General features: G+C 43.9%; 2 protein-coding genes across 2 annotated transcripts in view; both read right to left on the reverse strand.

Annotated features, from left to right (window-relative positions):
• LOC311022565 (formin-binding protein 1-like) overlaps window positions 1–3,878 on the reverse strand; it is a 30,203-nt gene extending 26,325 nt beyond the window's left edge. Inside the window, exon 1 of the mRNA XM_084023891.1 lies at window positions 3,610–3,878. Within this exon, the coding sequence (XP_083880017.1) occupies window positions 3,610–3,639 (30 nt within the window). The 5' untranslated portion in view covers window positions 3,640–3,878. The remainder of the gene's footprint in view (window positions 1–3,609) is intronic.
• A 4,091-nt stretch (window positions 3,879–7,969) lies between these two features.
• Window positions 7,970–14,432, reverse strand: med27 (mediator complex subunit 27). The gene is made up of 8 exons (XM_084025861.1): window positions 14,214–14,432; window positions 12,768–12,912; window positions 12,265–12,395; window positions 8,829–8,922; window positions 8,619–8,726; window positions 8,497–8,538; window positions 8,337–8,414; window positions 7,970–8,121 (listed from the first exon to the last, which is right to left on the reverse strand). The coding sequence occupies exons 1-8, from the start codon at window positions 14,414–14,416 to the stop codon at window positions 7,987–7,989; spliced, it is 936 nt and encodes a 311-aa protein (XP_083881987.1). The 5' UTR covers window positions 14,417–14,432; the 3' UTR covers window positions 7,970–7,986.
• Window positions 14,433–15,214: the final 782 nt, after the last annotated feature.

The following is a 15,214-nucleotide window of genomic DNA, read 5'->3' on the forward strand; positions in this document are numbered from 1 at the left end:
TATCTATATAGTTATACCTGTCCACTTCAGTTATCTATATAGTGATACCTGTCCACTGCAGTTATCTATATAGTGACACATGTCCACTGCAGTTACCTATATAGTGACACATGTCCACTGCAGTTACCTATATGTCTATATAGTGATACTTGTCCACTGCAGTTATCTATATATCTATATAGTGATACCTGTCCTCTGCAGTTACCTATATAGTGATACATGTCCACTGCAGTTATCTATATATCTATATAGTGATACCTGTCCTCTGCAGTTATCTATATAGTGATACCTGTCCACTGCAGCTATCTATATAGTGATACCTGTCCACTGCAGTTACCTATATAGTGACATATGTCCACTGCAGTTATCTATATATCGATATAGTGATACTTGTCCACTGCAGTTATCTATATAGTGATACCTGTCCACTGCAGTTATCTATATAATGATACCTGTCCACTGCAGTTATCTATATAGTGATACCTGTCCACTGCAGTTATCTATATAGTGATACCTGTCCACTGCAGTTACCTATATAGTGATACCTGTCCACTGCAGTTATCTATATAGTGATACCTGTCCACTGCAGTTACCTATATATCTATATAGTGATACATGTCCACTGCAGTTATCTATATATCTATATAGTGATACATGTCCACTGCAGTTATCTATATATCTATATAGTGATACCTGTCCTCTGCAGTTATCTATATAGTGATACCTGTCCACTGCAGTTATCTATATAGTGATACCTGTCCACTGCAGTTATCTATATAGTGATACATGTCCACTGCAGTTACCTATATAGTGATACCTGTCCACTGCAGTTACCTATATAGTGACACATGTCCACTGCAGTTATCTATATAGTGATACCTGTCCACTGCAGTTACCTATATAGTGATACCTGTCCACTGCAGTTACCTATATAGTGACACATGTCCACTGCAGTTACCTATATAGTGATACTTGTCCACTGCAGTTATTTATATAGTGATACTTGTCCACTGCAGTTATCTACATATCTATATAGTGACACATGTCCACTGCAGTTATCTATATAGTGATACCTGTCCACTGCAGTTACCTATATAGTGATACCTGTCCACTGCAGTTATCTATATAGTGATACCTGTCCACTGCAGTTATCTATATAGTGACACATGTCCACTGCAGTTATCTATATAGTGAAACTTGTCCACTGCAGTGATACTTGTCCACTGCAGTTATCTACATATCTATATAGTGATACCTGTCCACTGCAGTTAACTATATAGTGATACCTGTCCACTGCAGTTATCTATATATCTATATAGTGATACCTGTCCACTGTAGTTACCTATATAGTGATACCTGTCCACTGCAGTTACCTATATAGTGATACCTGTCCACTGTAGTTATCTATATAGTGATACCTGTCCACTGCAGTTATCTATATATCTATATAGTGATACCTGTCCACTGCAGTTATCTATATATCTATATAGTGATACCTGTCCACTGCAGTTATCTATATATCTATATAGTGATACCTGTCCACTGTAGTTACCTATCGTGATACATGTCCTCTGCAGTTATCTTTATAGTGATACCTGTCCACTGCAGTGATACTTGTCCACTGCAGTTATCTACATATCTATATAGTGATACCTGTCCACTGTAGTTACCTATATAGTGATACCTGTCCACTGCAGTTATCTATATATCTATATAGTGATACCTGTCCACTGTAGTTACCTATCGTGATACATGTCCTCTGCAGTTATCTATATAGTGATACCTGTCCACTTTAGTTACCTATATAGTGATACCTGTCCACTGTAGTTACCTATCGTGATGCCTGTCCACTGCAGTTATCTATATAGTGATACCTGTCCACTGCAGTTACCTATATAGTGATACCTGTCCACTGCAGTTACCTATATAGTGATACCTGTCCACTGCAGTTATCTATATAGTGACACATGTCCACTGCAGTTATCTATATAGTGATACTTGTCCACTGCAGTGATACTTGTCCACTGCAGTTATCTACATATCTATATAGTGATACCTGTCCACTGCAGTTAACTATATAGTGATACCTGTCCACTGCAGTTATCTATATATCTATATAGTGATACCTGTCCACTGCAGTTATCTATATATCTATATAGTGATACCTGTCCACTGCAGTTACCTATATAGTGATACCTGTCCACTGCAGTTACCTATATAGTGATACCTGTCCACTGTAGTTACCTATATAGTGATACCTGTCCACTGTAGTTACCTATCGTGATACATGTCCTCTGCAGTTATCTTTATAGTGATACCTGTCCACTGCAGTTATCTATCTATATAGTGATACCTGTCCACTGCAGTTACCTATATAGTGATACCTGTCCACTGCAGTTATCTATATATCTATATAGTGATACCTGTCCACTGCAGTTATCTATATATCTATATAGTGATACCTGTCCACTGCAGTTATCTATATAGTGATACCTGTCCACTGCAGTTACCTACATAGTGATACCTGTCCACTGCAGTTATCTATATAGTGATACCTGTGTGATACCTGTCCACTGCAGTTATCTATATAGTGATACCTCTGTGATACCTGTCCACTGCAGTTACCTATATAGTGATACTTGTCCACTGCAGTTATCTACATATCTATATAGTGACACATGTCCACTGCAGTTATCTATATAGTGATACCTGTCCACTGCAGTTATCTATATAGTGATACCTGTCCACTGCAGTTATCTATATATCTATATAGTGATACCTGTCCACTGCAGTTACCTATATAGTGATACCTGTCCACTGCAGTTATTTATATAGTGATACATGTCCACTGCAGTTATCTATATAGTGATATCTGTCCACTGCTGTTACCTATAAACACTGATATCTGTCCAGTCACGCTACACTACTATAGGCCTACATATATATTTTATATTATTTACTGTTTTGGGCACATACAGGTTCACATGCAGCTTATTAAACAGCAGCTACAGTTGTATTTTTTATATGAACAAAACATCTTACATTAAATATTACAAAGACCGTTGTCTCTGAAATTGTAAAAACTAAATCATAAGTCGATTAATTGATCAACAAAAAAATATCTGGTAACACCACGTGTCAATACTTTGTCCTTCGTTCTTAATTAAATTATAAATGAAATCGCTTTGATTTGTAATTGTAACAACATAATATGACTTTGATTGAATCATTGTCTCGCTGATAAGTTCACTATCATAAATAATACGTTTGGGACTAGGGGTTGTCTGTTTGTCGAGTCGCGCGCCGCAGCAGCATCATGGAAGACGCAGAGCGCGAGCCGCTGCCTTCACTCGCCGTGTTGCTATGGCAGAGCAGACTTAAGCACGAGGGCCACACACACACACACACACACACACACACACACACACACACACACACACACACACACACACACACACACACACACACACACACACACACACACACACACACACACACACCGCCCGGTTACTGCCAGGTTACCGGATAAACGGCCACTGCCGCTGGTAACTAGGTTACCCGGATTTCGGGATGTAATGGTCGCGTGCAGGTGTGAACAGGTGTACGTACCCACAGCTCGGTGCCCCAGTTGCAGCTCATGGTGTCCGGTCTGCTCCTCGCGCTCCGCTGCTGCTGCTCGCTGCACCGACGATCACCGCGAGCTGCTGCTGCTGCTGCTGCTGCTGCTGCACGCGCGCATCCTCACCGACACACAGCGGCCGGCCGTCTGGTTGTCTGTCTGTCTCACCGTGTCTGTCTATCTGCAGCTACACCAGAACGTAGGACGCGGTCACGCGCGGCGCGTCTCCCTGGAGGGCCCTTTGTCACCCGTGAGGAGATGCTGAGGTTGTGTGCGGACTGAGCATGCGCAGTTGCAGCCCCGCCCTGCTGTCTCTTTCTCTTTCACACACACACACACACACACCTTGCGAAACAATAACTATACAGTAAATGATCACATTGTACGTCTCATAATATGAATACCGGGTATCAATATTTATATTAACAATAAAAATTCAGAGCTGACAGACCGCTGATGGTCTCCAGCAGGCGGCACTGTTCCCCCATAGCTGACGTCAGTCACATCGTTTTTACGTACGTTTGTTCATATTTGATAAAGGAGAATATGACTACTGTGGGGACCTTCGAATTATTTATAAAAAACTAAATGAAAGATGGTCATGCTACTGTTCATACGGTATATACACTACTCACAAAAAAATAGAGATAAGAGTTCACGCTACAGTGATATTAGATCATGAAAGTAGGAGATTTAAGTAGAAGCATCTAATGGTGAGTTCCTCATCTCAAACAACTTATTGAAACAAAAGCCATCAGCAGTGGTGGATATACCCCAACTAAACATGTCAATGTCTCTATAACTGGTCATGTGACCAAAGGACGTCCATGTCTGCTTTCTGGGACTCTTCCAGTCTCTCTGGGTGCAGTCGAATAGTCAAAAAATAAGGTCCTAACTCCTATTCCTAACTCCTATTCCTTGACCTCTGGGGAAAACGTCACAGGTTAAGGAAAGGCGATAGGAGAACTCAAAAGGATTTAGGAATAGTCGACCGCGGTGCTCAGAGAATCCGACCGTACTTTCACTAAGCTACGTCATTATAACGCGGCCGCTGATGATTGACAGCTGATGATCGGCACCGGCGATTGACGTGCGTCTGCGCTGGAGAAACTACAATAATGGACTACAAAAAGCGCATCGTCCACTTCTCCACATGTTGGTTTTATAAACAGCTGGTTCACTGACCGGCTTCAGTTCCAGCAGCTCCTGTTTGACTGGTTGCTTTATTTACGTTTCATTTGTGGTTTTAGTTTCGTTTTTGTCAAACATTTGTAACATGATTGAAATAAAAAAAAAACAAAAAAAACATTCGATTATTATCACTGTCCACACATTTATCAACACTATTCCAATTACTATATGTCTGCATGAAAGTCATTGTTAAATATGTAAATGCACATATCGTTTGTTTTCATTAACGGCCGAGGTGTGCGGCACTTTAAATGTTGCTCTCGCAAAGAATTGTGGGCGGTGTAATCTCCTTTCCTATCGCATAGGAAGGTCCGTTGCATCCTATGCTAAAGGAGCTCTGAAAGGAAGCATTGGAGCTCCTTTCCTTTGCATTTAGAGAATCCGAACAGCTCTTATCATGGCGGCCACTTGTTTACTTCCGGGTCACTTCTTCAGTTAGGAACCTTCCTAAGCAAAAAAGACTATTCGACTGCACCCTCTGTGTCTCTGCTGCAACCTGCTGATGACACTGTGACGCTCTAAGCTCATTGGCCACTTCCCTCTGACAACATCCTGTTTGAAGCCTGGCATGGCCATGTTGATCACTTGTTAGTTGTCGTCTTGGTCTCATGATGTCATCATGTGAACGGTGTGAACAGCATGATGAAGACGACTGTTTAAATACAGATTCTAATTGAACCAGGACATTGATTGGTCGATTCAAGGATCAAACAGCTGTTGTGAATGTTGCCGTTCAGCTCTGTGTTAGAGAACAGCAAGTTGTGCAAAAAGTACTGAAACATTGAACAGTTGGACATGTGCATTCAGAAGGTCAAATTAAGGTCACCCGTAAAGGTTATAGTGCATTTTAGGTCCATCCTGAAATTTCACCTGAAAGCCTTTTTGTGAGTAGTGAATATATATATTGATGTTTTGCTTCTCTTCTTTCATAATAACAATAATAAATATAATATAATACATTTATATTATGAATAATATAAAAACTATTCAAACAAACACTAAAGTGTAAAGCGGAGCAGACTGAAGCTCCAATTTAGTGTCACATGACATGAAGAAGTGTTGAACCGGAATTTGGAATCATCATTACTGAACATCAACCTTTGTAAATTTTTGTTTTTAAAAGCTATACAAATAAAGCTTATTAACCTCTTTATATTTATATTGGTATTATTGTCATTGTATTATGTCATTGCTCTGAAGACATTTAAACTGTGATAGTTAGGGTTAGATCATATTAACAATAACCTTCTGTTTCTAATGCGGAATGTTTCTACTAACAGAATAATGAAGTCTGATATTGCTTATTAATAATAATTATATACATGTTATTTCATGCCACCTTTCAGGACACTAAAGGTCCCCTTACGGTCTACTGGAGATCAGAGAGGTAAGGGGGCTAGGTTGTGGAGGGCTTTGAATGTGAGCAGACGGTTTTTATTGTCATTTCTGTATTGAACAGGGATCCAGTGTGGGCAGCTAAGTTCTCAACTATTTGAACCCTTTGAGCAGTTTAGTGGGAAGGCCAGACAGAACAGCATTACACTGGTCCAGACAGGATGAGTCGACCAGGATCTCAGTGCTGAATTGAGACAGGGATGGGCGGAGTCTGGAAATGTTGCAGAGGTGGAAGAACGTAGTCCAGGTGGCGTTTTTTATGTGATGTGTGAAGGAGAGGGTGCTGTCAAGAGTGAAACTGAGGCTTTTCACTTGGCTGTAGAGGGGCTCAGGGAAACCGTCGATGATGACGTTTGGAGCAGTGATGTTATGGGATTTGGAGAGCTTGGTTTAGGAGCCAACGAGCAGGGCCTCCGTTTTACTGCCATTGAGCTTTAGGAAGCTTCTGTTCATCCAGTTCCTGATTTCCTCAAGGGAGATGGGAGGAAGGGGAGTGGTGGGTTTGGAAGAGATGTAGACTTGTGTGTCATCAGCATAACAGTGAAAGTGAACAATGTGGTGACCGAGGATTGCGCCCATTGAAAGGAGGTGGATTATAAATAGAAGCGGACCCACTGCAGACCCCTGAGGGACACCCAGTGAAACAGCAGAACGTGTTGACCGGTGGTTCATGAGTTGAACATACTGTTCTTCTCTTCATAGAGCTCCATTAAAACAGATGCATCACCATCAACCCAAACTCTAGTTTCCTTCAAACTCAGTCTCACTAACAAATACTCACTAGAGCACCAAATATGTATTATAGTTTGCTGTTTGACAATTTGTGTTTTCAAAGATCACATCTTGAGCAGGAACCAATGGGCCAAAGTGACAAGTTAGACCAGATTGAGAGATGGATCAACATCTTCAATACTTTTGAGGAGGAACAACAGACCCACCAGTCCCCCTCCTCCTTCCTTCCTTCTACCAAGCCACTTTCTCAACTACTTCATAAAATAGGTAATGACTTATGCTCTTCATTCTCCAACTCACCTTCGGATCTTACCTTTCCACCAACCACATCCTCCTTCTCTACCCTATCCTCTTTCACCTCCCTATCTCCGGATCAATTTCTTACCCTAATAACCTCAGCCCGCTCCTACTCTTCCATTGCTCCTGACCTCCTTCCTTTTCTCATCCATCTCGTTAACACGCCTTTATCAACTGGCTGCTTCCCTAACTCTCTGGAAGAGGCAAGAGTGAACCTCTCCTTCTCAAAAAAACCCGTCGTCGACCCTTTTGAAGTCTATATATTATATAGACCTGTCTCTCTTCCTCCATTTCTCTCCAAAACACTGGAGGATGCCGTCTTTAACTGACTCTTTTTATCTTCACATGAACAACCTTCTTGATCCTCACCAGTCTGGTTTCAAGGCCGGCCACTCAACCCAAACTGTCTTTCTGGGTGACACTATTGGTGAGTATTGTGATCGGGCTCCTTACGGCTCAACTCAAATATTTTGATATCTTTTCATTGAGAGTGCAGAATACAGTAATGTTAAATAAAATAGAATCAATCAATCAACTGTGATTCAGCTACTTCACTTAAACATCGGTGTAATATTAATGTATAAATGATCAATGTGAGTCAATAATAGAAATAATATAATAATAATAGCATGCAGGTGTATCAGATGAAACTCTGGATTAACGATTCATCATTTATAGAAAAAACAAAAAAAAACATCTTTATTCAAATTTGTTGAAACAGAAAAACTAAAATCAACAAACCCATTAAGTGTTTACATGCGACAGGTGTCATGAAAAGCCTCCAGGGTCCTAAAGTCCCTCCACGTTGGAGGAAGTCCATCCTGCAGGAAACGACCACAGCGTTGACACGAAGACTGGAAAAGTTTAATGTAGCTCCGCAACCAGGTCTAAAGAAAGACAGACAGGTAGGGACACAGACAGGTATAGTTTAATGTAGCTCTCCCACCAGGTCTACAGAGAGACAGACAGACAGGCAGACAGACAGGCAGGGAGAGAGAGAGAGAGAGAGAGAGAGAGAGAGAGAGAGAGAGAGACTGATAGGCAGGGAGACAGACAGGAAGAGTTGAATCTACCTGTAGACAGGTAGTAATCAGTGTCTCACCATAAAGGATCGTACCACGACGTCAGGCATTTGCGGCAGCTGGTAGTGCAGGAGGGCAGTGGTGGCGTGGTCCGTTACCTAGCAACAACACAACCAGTCAGAGCGCTGCACACTCAGTTCATGAGTGCAGGACGTGACAGGAGGACAGGTTGAGTCTTACCTTCTGGAACACCTGGTACTGAGACTTGGTCCAGATGTCCAGCTGAGGAAGACAGACAGATAGGTTACCATGGAGACAGACAGGTATCATGGGGTACCCGTCAGATGAGTCTGACCTCCCACCTTTCCGTCCTCATTGTAAACATTCTCGTTGAATCCTCGAACAACAGTTCTGTCGATGAACAGCGAACGCATCACCACAATCGCCTTCAACACCTTCCCAAGCGTCACCTTGAGAGGGAGACAGGTGAAAGAGACACACACTGGTCAGCTGGTCTGAACACGGCCATCAGCTGGTCTGAACATCGCAATTAACTGCAAGTGTTACATTACCAGCAGTACTGCAGATGTCCCATTGGGTCTGAACAGCTCGATGGTCATATCAGGAAACATCCTGCCGATCCGAGAGATGACATCATCCACATACCTGTACACAGAGGTACGGAGCATTACAGTACTATCACAGGAGGTATTGCAGTATGTAAAACTTTACAGAAACACCTCCTAGGGAGGCTGAGTAGTGCTGTACTACAATTTAAAAATATGAGCCATCACAATTGTCTGCCAGTCTCTAATTAGACCACAGGTACTGGTAAATGGACCTGCATTTATATAGCGCCTTTCTAGCTTACTAGCGTCTCAAGGTGCTTTCCACTACATTCAGTCACTTTTACTCGTTCAGACAGAGGAGCCGCCTGCACATCAGGATCTAATATTATCTAACTCATTCATACACATTCACACACAGATGGCAAGGGTATTTGAGGGTTCAGTATCTTGCCCAAGGATACTTTGGCATGTAGACTGGAGGAGCCGGATTCCGAGCCGCCGATCTTCTGATTGGAGGACGACTCGCTCTACCTCTGAGCCACAGCCGCCCCAGGTACTGGGGTACAGGTACTGCCAGTCCTCAGATTTTTTAGTTTGTTTAGTTTGGAGTATGAGTACACGAGTACAGTATGGCATCTGGTATCGGTGTATCCCTAATATCCTCCTCTCCACCCTGGCTGAACTTGGCATCACTGACTGCTCGAACCTGGTTCACATCATACCTGACAAATCGCACCTTTCAGGTCACATGGAATGGCTCTATGTCCAAACCCTGCTCTCTGGACACGGGTGTCCCTCAAGGCTCAGTATTAGGACCGCTTCTGTTCTCGCTATACACCAGATCACTAGGTTCTGTTATCACATCGCATGGATTCTCCTACCATTGCTACGCAGATGACACCCAGCTGTTCCTCTCTTTTCCCCCGTCCTCTGACACTCACATTGCAACTCGCATCTCGGACTGTCTGGCTGACATCTCTGTCTGGACAACTGCACATCACCTCAAGCTTAACCTGAATAAAACCGAACTCCTCTTCATCCCAGGGAAAGACTGCCCTCGCATGGACCTGTCGGTCACTGTCGAGGGCATCACAGTATTGCCGTCGTCAACTGCGAGGAACCTGGGTGTAATCCTCGATGACCAACTATCCTGCACCCCCAACATCACTGCTGTGGCCCGATCCTGCAGATTTGCCCTCTACAACATTCGCAGGATTCGGACTTTCCTCACAAAGGATTAGTGTTGTCACGATACCAACATTTTGGTACCGGTACCAACATGTATTTCGGTACTTTTCTATACTTTTTCAAATAAAAAGAGAATGCAAATAATGTCATTACTGACTTTAATTTAATAGAAAATCTTCGAAAAATAACATATTTATCAGTAAAAAAAATAAAATACCACAAAGACAAGCTTTTCTAATGCACACAATTTTAAAATAATGCATGTATGCATTTTACAGCTCTGGAAAAAAAAAATGAAGGGACCACTTCAGATTTATTGTAAATCAGCATGGCTACATGTATGGCAAACAGTTTAAAAATCACTGTGAAAATATCAATACAATAACATAATATCAAATATAATAATATAAATAAAACAGCTCTATTTTTTTCTTCCAGAGCTACTTTTGTTAAGAGTGAAGGGCGGTGGCGCTTGCTTTTAGCACTGAATGTGGCTTTTCTTCCTGAGTAAATGACCTGTCGTTCCCTGAGCTCAGTGTGCAGGTCTGGGTGCTTGTCCTTTAAGTCGGAGGTGTTTCCGCCGTTAGCTAGCATGTTTTTAAACACCGTTTACACAGTGGTGCATCGGCGTTGACTGTTCGCCTTGCGCATTTGTTTTAAGCTAAAGTACGGCTATATCGCACTTCGCGGCGCTGGTTTGTCCACAATTTGCGGCGTGGTGACGGGTGCAGCAGCCATTCTCCTCTCTCTCTCTCTCTCTCTCCTCTCTCTCTCTCTCTCCCCCCGCTCTCTCCTCTCCCCGCTCTCTCTCCCCCAGCTCTCTCTCCCCCAGCTCTCTCCAAGCTTTCCTCCTGCTCCGTTTGTTGCTCCAGTCTACGCTGCTCGCTCACTTGCTAGCTGTTCCTCCGGCTTGCTTGCTTTTTCTTTTTATCTCCCAAAGCTCCGGCTCGCTCCTCGTCCTCTCAGCTGTAGTTACAACGCGGTGACGTCATGCGGCGAGTTCGCCACGCTGTTGCGGGCGCTGCAAGTACCGGTCCCGTCCAAATGCAATATAGTACCGCTTTAAATGCCTCAGTACCCCGGTACCAAATTAGTACCGGTATACCGTGCAACCCTTCAAAGGATGCAACGCAACTCTTGGTCCAAGCACTGGTCATCTCCCGCCTTGACTACTGCAACTCTCTCCTGGCCGGACTCCCGGCCTCTGCGATTAAACCATTGCAGCGTATCCAGAACGCTGCAGCACGCCTTATCTTCAATCTACCCAAATTCTCCCATGTGACCCCCCTCCTCCGTGACCTCCACTGGCTCCCTGTTGCAGCACTCATCCAATTCAAGACGATGACACTGGCCTTCAGGGCCATCAATGGAACGGCACCCATCTACCTTCAAACACTGGTCAAACCTCATGCCCCGAAGCGAGCACTTCGCTCCTCTACTTCAGCTGGCCGGCTGGTACCACCATCGCTGAAATCAAACAAATGTCGCTCAGCAAAGTCCAGACTCTTCTCTGTTCTGGTCCTCAGTGGTGGAACGAACTCCCGACTAATGTCAGGACAGCAGAGTCACTGCCATCTTCAGAAAAAGACTCAAGACTCACCTGTTCAGACTTCACCTCGACTCTGCATAGCATGACCCACTAACAGCCCCCCCCCCCCCCCTTACCTATAGCACTCTGATCATAGCACTGTTGTTCTTAAGGTATGTTTTGCTGAACAGCTACTACATTACTCAGACGAGGATCTAACGCTTGTTCTATTTTTAGCTCTTACTTTATCGGCAATGATACGTTGTGGTTTCTTTGTTTCTCTCTTTTTCAAAGGGGGGTTTAGGTCAGGAGGTACAGCAGGTTGGCTGGCAACCGCAAGATTGCCGGTTTGATCCCCGTCTCCTCCTAGCTGAGTGCCTGGTGTCCCTAAGCAAGACACCTCACCCTTATTGCTCCTGACGAGCTGGCTGTCGCCCTGCGTGGTTGACTCCACCGTCGGTGTGTGAATGTGTGAATGAATGGGTGAGTGTCAGTCATTCCTGTAAAGTGCCATAGATAAAAGCGCTTTGAGGACCATTTACCATTTACTTATTGTAAGTCGCTTTGGACAAAAGCGTCTGCTAAATGACCTAAATGTAAATGTAAATGACATGAAGAAGAACTGAAAGCAGAAACTTCTGCAAAGCAAGTCCAGTCGCCTACAATCAAGTTTATTACACTGTTTAAAACATGTATTTCTGCAAGTATTACTACAGTACTCACTGCGGAGGTAGGACCAGAGTACTGGGTTGGACTTTGGGTCGTCTCTTGGCTGAGGCTCCCATCTGATTGGCCGATCGTTTGAGTGACTGTTGATTCAACAAACTGGAGGCCAAACCAGCGTGGTACTGCAACTACCAACACACACACACACCAACACCCACACACACAGACATACCAACACACCAACACAGTATTAGAATATAAATACACAACCATCAGTACCACTGTGTGTGTGGGGCTGAACGATGAGGACCGTGTATTAATATGACGATGGACATAAATCAATGTTTGTCTGATATTAAATAATTGACTTTACAACACTGATAACAGATTCAAGATATTAATAACATAACTACACACATGATGTAGATTAGAATATTGGAAAAATAATCATTTTAAGTTATGTTTGCTCAATTATTTGGATTATTGATTAATATCAAGTAAATCTGATCAATCAGACACAATCACTGCATGAAGTGATGCCAACAAATTAGTATGTTTACCTTGTTGGACCACTTGTAGGCCTGAAGCAGCTGAGAATATAACGGGGTTTTGTCCTGGACTGGATCCAGACTGAGGAGACCGCTGTTATGTAGAGGGTGAGACTCTGAGGGACGACCCACCAGACCACTGAGACGCTCCAGCTCACTGAGAGACAGACAGGAGGGGACAGGGGACAGGCATCAACATGATGAAGACGACCCACCAGACCACTGAGAGACAGACAGGAGGGGACAGAGGACAGGCATCAACATGATGAAGACGACCCACCAGACCACTGAGAGACAGACAGGAGGGGACAGAGGACAGGCATCAACATGATGAAGACGACCCACCAGCTCACTGAGAGACAGACAGGAGGGGACAGAGGACAGGCATCAATATGATGAAGACGACCCACCAGAGCAGTGAGACTCACTGAGAGACAGACAGGAGGGGACAGAGGACAGGCATCAACATGATGAAGACGACCCACCAGCTCACTGAGAGACAGACAGGAGGGGACAGAGGACAGGCATCAATATGATGAAGACGACCCACCAGAGCAGTGAGACTCACTGAGAGACAGACAAGAGGGGACAGAGGATCGAGATCTATCCATCCATCCATCCATCCATCCATTGTCTACCGCTTATCCTGTATTCAGGGTCGCGGGGGGGCTGGAGCCGATCCCAGCTGTCATTGGGTGAAGGCAGGGTTCACCTGGACAGGACGCCAGTCCATCGCAGGGAGACATGTAGAGATAAACAACCATTCACACTCACATTCACACCTACGGGACATTTAGAGTCACCAATGAACCTATCCCCATCATGCATGTCTTTGGACTGTGGGAGGAAGCCGGAGAACCCGGAGAGAACCCACGCTCACACGGGGAGAACATGCAAACTCCACACAGAAGGAACCCGGGCCGACCCGGGAATCGAACCTGCGACCCTCTCGCTGTGAGGCGACCGTGCTACCAACTACAAGCCCAGATCGAGATCTAGAACCAGATAGATTTGTTTTTGAGGTTGTTTTGATCTCAGTGGAGGTTTTTAAGTTGCTAGCTAGCTAACTAGTTAGCTTACTAGTTTGCTATCTAGCGAGTAAGCTAGGTAGCTAGCTAGTTAGAGAGAAATCCAATCTGTTGACACTGGTGTTGTTATAAAGTGTCTCTGTTACATTGAAAACTACTTCAAAGTAAACTACAGAACAGAGACAAACACAATGTTATCCGTCTCTAAATGGACACGCTAGCAGATGATTATGGCTGGTTATTGATCTATAATTAAAAAGAAAACAGCCACGATACAAGAGTCAGTATATAAATGTAGTCTGGTGGGACCCTGGACCTGAGTCTATAGGATTTAAATCAGTATATATTTAAATGTTGTCCGGTTGTACTACGAGCCGCAGTATCCTTAAATCGGCTGTAAGTTGACTGGAGTCTGGTGTGGCGGACTCACTTCAGGTCTCTGTTGACTGCCTGCAGGTTGTCCTGGAACTCGGCTATGAACTGCTTCTCTCGACCCTCCAGGGTCTCCCGGTTCTTCATGCCGTCCTTCAAGGACTCGAACACACGGCTCACGCTCGAGCGGAGCGCCTGGATGCCGCTGATGGCATGTGAAAAAGCGTCCAGATTCACCCCAACGTTCACTACGTCCGCCATCTTCACTGCTTGTGTCTGCTGCTGGCGCTCAGCGATGACGTCACCGCATCGTCCCTTCGCGTTATCGACACTTTTTTTATTTGACCGTTTGCATAAATACAAACAACATGACAGACCAATCAAAAATAAATATGTAAATTAAACACTATTCAGTAAAAGGAAGATTAAAAGTAAATAAATGCTACTTGAAAAAGCTCGGGGTGATTTTACGTCATCAAGTCAACGGCATCCAGGCCTTCATCTGGAACCTCTTTGGTCAGGTTCTCCTCCTCTTCAGATGGACTCAGAGATGGTGGCGGTGACGGTGCAGCCACCAAACCGGTCCTCAATAGGTTGATGGTTCTGGTTTCCATTGACTGTTGTTACATCATTTTGTTCAAAGTACATCAGTAAAGATGTTATACCGGTACTTGTATTATTCCTTCAATAATTCCTCTGACACTTACATGCTTATTCAAAATAGCGGGAGAGAGTTTTGTTTACGGTAGAGAGCAGGGGCAACTACCCAGTGTCAGAGGGGTATGCAGCAACAATTTTGGTGCCCCATCATCCACTTTATTTTAAAGTATATCAGCCACTGTAGTCCTGCCATAATTATAAATAGTTATATATGGTATATACTTTTTTGCTTGCTCCATCTTTTTCCACAGATGACAACTCACTACTACTAGTACCTGCTCGCTCAGCGCTCACCACGCCCCCGGCCCCACCCCCAGTTTACGGTAGAGAGAGAGAGAGAGAGAGAGAGAGAGAGAGAGAGAGTTTACGGTAGAGACAGAGGGATCAGTTGAGCTCTGA

This window comes from Eutrigla gurnardus (assembly GCF_963514095.1).
Source record: "Eutrigla gurnardus genome assembly, chromosome: 13".
In the NCBI taxonomy this organism is placed as follows: Eukaryota; Metazoa; Chordata; class Actinopteri; order Perciformes; family Triglidae; genus Eutrigla; species Eutrigla gurnardus.

Excerpts from the sequence above, each read along its gene's own strand:
- med27 (XM_084025861.1), bottom strand. The coding sequence starts at position 14,416 with ATGGCGGACGTAGTGAACGTTGGGGTGAATCTGGACGCTTTTTCACAT. Across the intron at positions 12,913-14,213 it reads GCAGTCAACAGAGACCTGAA|TGAGCTGGAGCGTCTCAGTG; the intron begins GTGAGTCCGCCA and ends TCTGTCTCTCAG. Across the intron at positions 8,539-8,618 it reads TTTACAATGAGGACGGAAAG|CTGGACATCTGGACCAAGTC; the intron begins GTGGGAGGTCAG and ends TGTCTTCCTCAG.